The sequence below is a fragment of the Sarcophilus harrisii genome, chromosome 3 (genome assembly GCF_902635505.1).
Source record: "Sarcophilus harrisii chromosome 3, mSarHar1.11, whole genome shotgun sequence".
Lineage (NCBI taxonomy): Eukaryota > Metazoa > Chordata > Mammalia > Dasyuromorphia > Dasyuridae > Sarcophilus > Sarcophilus harrisii.
The window spans coordinates 379,007,313-379,016,205 of NC_045428.1; the positions used below are offsets into that span (position 1 = coordinate 379,007,313).

Genomic DNA, 8,893 nt, shown 5'->3' on the forward strand with positions numbered 1-8,893 from the left:
TCATTTCTATTCCAAATAAAAGTCTAGATCTATGTTTAATCCTCACAAATTTCTTCTTCACTTAAAAGTACACATTGATTACATGATTTATACAATGCCATACCTTGTTGAGCAACAAGACTCTGTTTTTTAAAAATTTTTACTTCAAAGTTTTTTGATTAGTTAGTATCATGTTCTTTGTCATACACAATGAAGAAATACACAATCTTAGAGATTTTAAGTGCTTATCCTTAGACTAGGAATATAACATCAAATATGTTATTTAATATTAGGAAAAATTCTAATATTTAAAATGGTCATTAAATATTCTAAAAATTTTAGTCACACATTAAAAATACCAAAATATTTGTAGTATTATAACTTGAAGTAAGCATCTGAAAGCATATTATCTAATATATAGCTGAAATTGTTTAAGCACTAAGAGATTACACTAGAAAACATAATGAAATTACTTTCACCAATATAAAAATCTTACATTTCCCTCTTTAATTTATTTCTTCCTAACTGGTACTTTCCTAAAAACACAGTAATAAAATTAAAAGATTAATTTTATACAAATTTTCTATGCTTTAAGTGCTAGTCTACAATGCATTAACTGATCTTAATGTCTGAGTGAACAAGCTATTTCACTTTTCAAGTATAGAGTTTAAATGAAATCTATTTAAATTGTAGTTTTCAAATTACATATAGATTTGCATTCTTTAACTTTGGTTGGTGTTATTAATATACTGTCTCTCTCTTTTTTAATGTCACATATCTTTCACTATTTACAGATTTATTTCTTTTATAAAGTGGTCAAATGAATCAGTTCACCCTTGACTGTAACAAAATACTGTTGAGTGACTTGTGACAGACAGGGTTTTAACCTCTGACAGCTAGATTCATTGTTGGAGCAAGAGCCAATCATAGATCCTGACGACACGTGTCTCATCAAAGTTGGAATATAAAAAGCCACTTGGAATACAGTAGAAAAGATTCACTGGTGAGGCAAGTTGTTTCTCAGCCACTACATGCATTAAAAAATTGGCTTGGTATTATATGCAAAGAAGAGCAAAGGAAAAAAAAGGGAGAGAGACTATATTGAATGCAAGATCATGCAAAAATTACAAATCTATGTTTATATCTACCTGTTTATGTTGATTGTAGCTGGTCCTGTGGATCTCAATGAGAGCAGCGAGCAAAAAGAGAATGTGGAAAAAGATGGACTGTGTAATGCATGTACATGGAGACAAAACACAAAATCTTCAAGAATAGAAGCCATCAAAATTCAAATCCTTAGTAAACTTCGGCTAGAAACAGCTCCTAATATTAGCAGGGATGCTATAAAACAACTTTTACCCAAAGCTCCTCCACTCCGGGAACTGATTGATCAGTATGATGTCCAGAGAGATGACAGCAGTGATGGTTCTTTGGAAGATGATGATTATCATGCTACAACTGAAACAATTATTACTATGCCTACGGAGTGTAAGTAGCTTTTTTTTGTGAGTGCATATCCACAATTCTGCTGACAGTTGTCTTAGTGTTTATGAGAAACAGATCTCCTCAGTTGCTTTTAACAGGCTGCTGGCTATAGTGTGTAAGTGGGAGGGAGAAAAAAAAATTTCCCTAAGATTTTTATGAGCAAAATGCCAATAACAGTAGATAATAAAATATTTTTATTTGCTACATTATTTAATTTCTTCCTTGTTACATTGGAACAGATAATAAAATGCTTGAACAGCATTAAAGTTATTTAGCTTGACTACATTAGGGCAAATACAACATGCTCAGGCTTCTTCTGTTAATCTTCTAGACTAACATAAAAGTCAGAATTTTAAAAATGTAAGCACTGTACACAAACAACACAATAAGATTCATAGCTTTCTGGTTGTTTGAAAAATATATTAATAATATTAAATACCTAATAAGATTGAAAGAAGTTGGTTAACTGGATCTATTTTTAAAATCTCATTTTTCCTTATTCCATGGCATATAAAATATATTTCTATTATTATTAGTATGATTCCTGTATATTCTTTAGTAATTAATATATTTAGTTATAAAAACTGTTACACTTATATTTACAAACGGTAAAATAGTGTATCATAAAGAGAAGAAATATAATGCAAGCATACCAAAATAATGATACAGTTGCATCTAGATTAGTAGTAACTAATAATGAAATGCTTGAATGAGAGACAGGGTAGCATGCACCTGAATTCCTTGTCCTGCTACTATTATTATGCTATCATTAAGAGTGCACAGTCTCTACATTTCTATTTATACTTAATGCTGAATGATTAATAACCTGTAAAATCCATTATTTTTGAGAGATTGTGGTCTGTTATATTTCTGCAATATTATAAAATTCTTATCATAATTTATAGAAGACTCTAAAAACAGACACACATGCAACTAAAGTCAAAACTGGTACCTTATAGAAAGGGCTGAATATAAAAGGCTCTAATTCAAGAGCCTGTGATCTAACTTTGCTACCACTTCAACATAGAAAACTAAAATAGTTATTAAATATTGGATTTTCCACTTAAGTGAGCAATCACAATACTCTTTCTTTAAGGCAGTGTCGCCTAACAGTTTAACTAGAGATTTATTTCCCTCCATTTTTTTTTTTTCAGTTTTAAGATTCTGTAAAAGAAACAAATTGCTAGTATAATGGTCCTGTTCTTGCTTATAAATAATTTACTGGCATTAATGGAGATGTAATTTTTAAATATCTAGAAAATAGCATGATTATGAATCATTAGTTTTGTACTTTGAAAATGATAACTCAGAACTGGAACTGTAAGAAAAGATTTTTTTTTTTTCCTACTAATTCCAAAGGCTAAGTAAGTAGCCCAGTGTGTCTTGTCCCCAGGTAATTCAGGCCTGGGGGAAGGGTTCCTTCCTCCAGACTGATTGGTACAGCTGCTCAGTAAGTGTAACTACTCAGATTCCCAAAGAATTCTAAGTGGATGTTCCTCCACGGTGTCTCTGTTCTCTCTAATCGTCATCATTTTAAAATTTTCAACCAGCATTCATTCCTTTAGAGCATTATTCTTGGAATGAGAAGTCCATTTCTAACCAGTTGAAAAAAGGGCTGTAAATGTAAAAACTGAAAAAAGGTAATTGTAAAGTATATATGTTTTGTTTTGTTTCTAATGAATGAAATTCTATGCAATATTCAGTTTCAAAACATGATACATTCATACTTTATGTGAACGAATATTCCATCAAAAGAATATTCCTTTAATTTATTTGGAGATTTGGAGTTTGATTTTTATGGATAATTCAATATTTTTTCTTTTTAAACATTCATTTATAGCTGATTTTCTAATGCAAGTGGAAGGAAAACCCAAATGTTGCTTCTTTAAATTTAGCTCTAAAATACAGTATAATAAAGTAGTAAAGGCTCAACTATGGATATATCTGAGGCCTGTCAAGAAATCTACAACAGTGTTTGTGCAAATCCTGAGACTCATCAAACCCATGAAAGATGGTACAAGATATACTGGAATTCGATCTCTGAAACTTGACATGAACCCGGGCACTGGTATTTGGCAGAGTATTGATGTGAAGACAGTATTGCAAAATTGGCTCAAACAACCTGAATCCAACTTGGGCCTTGAAATCAAAGCTTTAGATGAGAATGGTCATGATCTTGCAGTCACCTTCCCAGGACTAGGTGAAGATGGATTGGTAAGTAATACCTGAAAAAAAAAAACAAAACCCTATCCTATATACTAACATTTTTTCCCTTGTGAAAGGGACATTATAAAGTATGTTTCTTTAGTTATCACATTTTATAAAAATTCTACTAATAAAATTAAAAGTGTTCATTCAATGTGGTTAAAGATGAAAAAGAGGGTGGAAGTATAATTTCTTTAATCTGACAGGCCAGTCATAGAGATGTTTTCTCAATAGCAACCCTGTACTCACCAGAATAAATTAACCTGACTTCATATTTTTAAGATCCTTTTTTGATTTAGGCCATTCATCAATGGAAGCCTTTTATTTTAAATTAACAGGAAAAATCTTAGTTTCTTTGAATTGCTTGCCATTAGGTAATTTTTATAAATATCTTTAGCAATGACACTCTAAATTTTATACTACTAATAATGGGGGAATTATATATTCATACAAAATCCCTATAAAATCCTTACAGTGGGAATCTAGGACATATCAAATATATAAAACCATTATTTTCATAAGTTTTCAAGGTGTATTGAATCTTATTTTTATCTTAGATAATGAAACAATTTTTATGAATTATAAGTATGAAATGAAATTGTTTTTAATTATTACAATCATAAATTAAGGAAATCATGATTAAAATAATTATCACCTGCAGTCTGCATATGTCCATATGTTGATCTCTATATTGCAAATGTTGTAAAATATTCCTTTGTGAATTCACTATGGCAAATTTTAAATTTCCAATCTGATTACCCTTTTCATCTCATGGTTGACTTTACCTTTTTTAAAGAACTTGTACTTAGGTAATACTAATTTGATATTAACTTCAGCAGAATATAATCATGTATAAATTATGAGAGAAAGCTAATAAATTATATTCTCAAATTCAAAAGAAATAAAATTCGAAATATTTACAAGTCTTTATTCTTTTTATCATTGCTTCCCTTTATAATCATGGATTTATTTTCTGTGCATTGTATCTGGTCATTAGTCCTTACTAATATAATTATATCAGAAAGATTCCATTTTCAAACATGACAATTCCTTTGAAAATAACAAGTGTTTATATATGATCAATCTTAACTGTCAAAAATTTGAAATGTTACTTTAGTATGCTGGATTGAATTTCTTTTATGTAACAAAAAATTTTTCCCCAAGAATAATATAATATTATTATATTATGTATATATATATATGTATACATACATATATATAATCAATAATGCCCTGGATTGCTAATTCATTATTTGATCTTAAAGTAATATTACTTTTCACAATATAATTACCAGTCAGATCATATGGTTATCAATACAGGTGCATTCTAACATTCAAAATAGGCTCCAACTTTTGTTTTTTTTTTTTTAAAAAAAAGGTCCCTCCTCCTTTCCTCAAAATATGTGTCAATATTTTTTATTATCCTCTTGCAGGATAATTATTGTGCTTATTAATGTTCCAAAGGATGAAATACACACATCTTTATATATATATATGTATATGTGTGTATGTATGTATATATGCACACACATATATACATATGCATATATATGTATATGTATATACTTCAATTTAATAACCAGATTTCTCAATAGTTAAAAAAAAAACACTGAAAAAGACTATTGGAGGTGGTTCTCATTCATAAGTGGTGTGGGAAAATGATTAATATAAACCTAGGAAAAGACACTTTTTGAAGGGATAAAAAATGAGGGGGGAGGCTACATTACTAGTGGAACAAACTCCAGATTTAGTAAGGAAAGATGGGTTCAAATACCTCTTCTGGCATTTCTTTTTGACCTTGGACAAATAATTCCATTTCTTTCATCCTCATTTTACTCATCTGAAAATGAAGGAGTTAAATTTATTGAATCCAACATTCCTTTCAGCCCAGAGTCTATGATTCTATAATAATTCTACTTGTTTTTCCCTTTCTTCCAACTCCTGTCCTATGTCTCTAACTGCCCCAATCATAGCATATATCATTCACACACATCACACACCTTTGCTTGAATCTACTTACATCTTTTTATGACTTGAAAATCTAAGGTTTGTTGTGGGAGGAAGATTTGGACAAGAGCAAATATGGGATGATTGAAAATGTGTGATTTCCCGAAATCACCATGCTTCAGGTTCACAACTGAACAATATTTACCTTCATTAATTCATTCATTCATTTGCTTGAAAGAAAAACTGGTAGGGGGAGGATTCCTACTATGTGAAAGACACTGTGCTAGAAGTTGTGATGGACTCAAATATAAATGATATGGTCTCTTCTCTCAGGGAGAGGTATACTGTTTCAGTTTCCTGGACCAGAGAGGGGAGATCAAGTCCAATAAAGAATTCCTTAAATATTGTGGTATCTTTTAAAGCAGATTTTTTTTTCAGGCAAGAGTATTTGTAAAATGATTTGCTTATTACTTTTCTCTTTTGAAGAAATGCCTTGTCTGATCCCAGGGAATGATCTCAATGTGGATTACTTGATGATTCATATTTTTATTTTTTCCCATTCTTTACACAGAACCCCTTTTTAGAGGTCAGAGTTACAGACACACCAAAAAGATCTAGAAGAGATTTTGGTCTTGACTGTGATGAACACTCAACAGAATCTCGATGCTGCCGTTACCCTCTAACAGTAGATTTTGAAGCTTTTGGATGGGACTGGATTATTGCACCCAAAAGATATAAGGCTAATTACTGCTCTGGAGAATGTGAATTTGTATTTCTACAAAAATACCCTCACACTCATCTTGTTCACCAAGCAAATCCTAGAGGTTCAGCAGGACCCTGCTGTACTCCTACTAAGATGTCTCCAATAAATATGTTATATTTTAATGGAAAAGAACAAATAATATATGGAAAAATTCCAGCCATGGTAGTAGACCGTTGTGGGTGCTCATGAGCTTTGTGTTAGGTTCATTACTTCATAAAATATGGAAGGTTTCCCCTCACCAATTTCTGAAACTGTGAAATTATGTACAATAAGCCACAAAAGGCCTAAAGTACATTACAGATTCACCAAGGCACAAGTTACCATATATGAACTAGAAGAAGAGAATAAATGCAGTGGTTGGTATTTAACCTTCAAAAGAAAAGTCAATCAAAATATTTAAATTTCCTTTTTAAACAAAAAGGAAATGATATTTCATATATGATCATCTATCATCACATGCAGGTAAATAAAAGCAACTCTTGTTGTGTCCCAATGAATTGAAGAAGTGAACCTTAAAATGCATTTCTTCACAGCTTTACTTAAAATCAATCAGGAAATTTCTATACAGTAATGGGATAATGGAGAGTTGTCACATATCATTTAAATTTTCCTCAAACACTTGAATTTTTAGTGTATAACAGTATACTTGGTAAGATGAAATTCCATGAAAGTAGAAGAATACAGAAATTAGGAATGGTACACTATACATATGTTCCATTCCTATACTAATTAGTACAATATGTTAATAATCCAAAACAATGGTGCTAATACAACAGGCTGAATGAAAGATGTTATCTGGCTGCATGTATCCAGCAAAACATAAAGTTTCCCCTTTACTCAGGTACCTTTAATGGAGTAGGGTTTCTTTAATAAAGAGAGAAAGTTTTCTTAGACAGCTTTCAAGTTTGTAACATCCCTGGACAGTCTGCAGTCTACTAAAAGGCAATAAGACATTAAGCACTTGACAAATCTTGAAATGCTATATAAAGATCAACTATTATTTTTGTTATAATTAATAAGACAAGCATAAATCTTAATTCAAAATTCAAAATTATAGCCTGCTTTTCTTTCTTTTTAAAATCAATACTGCAGTTTGCACTAAAACCAACCAATGCAAATCAATGGTTCTATCAATGTTGTATAAAAATACTTTAATACAATTGCATTTATGTGATATGTATACAAGACTTTTGTAAATAATGTTTCCTTTTTTATTTACTGTTGGTATATGTTTATATTAAGAAAATTTCAAATTATGTATTAAGGCACAAACATGTCTTCAATTATGAAACATGATTGCTTGCAGAGCAAATTTTATTAGTGATTAGTGGACTTGAAAAAATCCATATGCCAATAGTTAGATGATTACATTACAATCATTTTATATTTTTTTACATTATTGACATCCTTTTATGGAGTCACAATGACTGTATAATGTGAATATGCAATTTTGATGGTTTACTGTCAATATAATAAAATCGTAACGTTCCATGATTTTAATACTATATTGATAAACATTATTGACCATACCAAAAACCTTTAATTTTATTGTTTCTATAGGCAAAAAAAAAACCTGTTGATCTTTCCAATAAAAATTGTAAACTTTATTTTATAATTCCATACTAAATATACTTCTTCATATGCTTATATTTTATCAATCAGGTATTGCAAAGATAAATTTTTGATATTAAATGTATTGAAAATCACCATAAATTATATTAAAAATGTTTTCCTCTTCATGGTAAGATGCAAAAGTTCTTATGTTACAATGATGTATTCTGGATTTCTGGTTTTCAACTTATCATCCTTTATTGTTTGAGATTATAGTAAAATATCAACCTGTTAATTTTCTTCCTCTTTCCCCCCTCTAACTTATATTTTAGAAAATTCTAACTATTCAATGTTAAAATTTTTATTCAAAATGAAAAACATAAATTACTCATTTACAAATATTTAGAAATTATAGAGCTGTTCAAGTTTTGAGTGGATTTCCCTTCAAAACTATGGGTCATATTACTTGATATTACAAAAACAAATAATTGATTACATCTGTTATATTTCCCTTTATGATGACCTGGGGTACTATTTTCATAGATTTCCAAGTGAATCATAATGGGCAGGAGTATAGGATATTAGAATTATATAGAGGACACCATGAAGCCACATGCTTCTCTTGTTCTATGGAGTATATGTAGTTTTTCCTATGGGTACAAAGAACTTTCTGAATTGCCAAATATTAACCAAGTTTTTCTACATCCTAAATGCAATATTCAATATACACAAAATAATATTTTAACTCCTAATAGAATGGGGACAAATAACCATTAAACTTAAAGGAAGAATTAATTGAATTTTCTTTAATACCACTAATTACTAAGTAAACTTCTATTCCTCAGGGCTTAAAAAGATCCATGAAGTAGTATCAGTGCTGAACTTGGATTCAGAAGATCTGAGTTTCTATTTCCAGTTCCAATACTTTCTAATTTTGTAGGAACAAGTGGTTCATTTAATTTC

General features: G+C 30.1%; 1 protein-coding gene across 1 annotated transcript; it reads left to right on the forward strand.

The window, feature by feature from the left end:
- Positions 1-945: 945 nt before the first annotated feature.
- On the forward strand, positions 946-8,248 carry MSTN (myostatin). The gene is made up of 3 exons (XM_003764046.3): positions 946-1,467; positions 3,305-3,678; positions 6,188-8,248. The coding sequence occupies exons 1-3, from the start codon at positions 1,095-1,097 to the stop codon at positions 6,566-6,568; spliced, it is 1,128 nt and encodes a 375-aa protein (XP_003764094.1). The 5' UTR covers positions 946-1,094; the 3' UTR covers positions 6,569-8,248.
- The last annotated feature ends 645 nt before the right edge of the window (positions 8,249-8,893 follow it).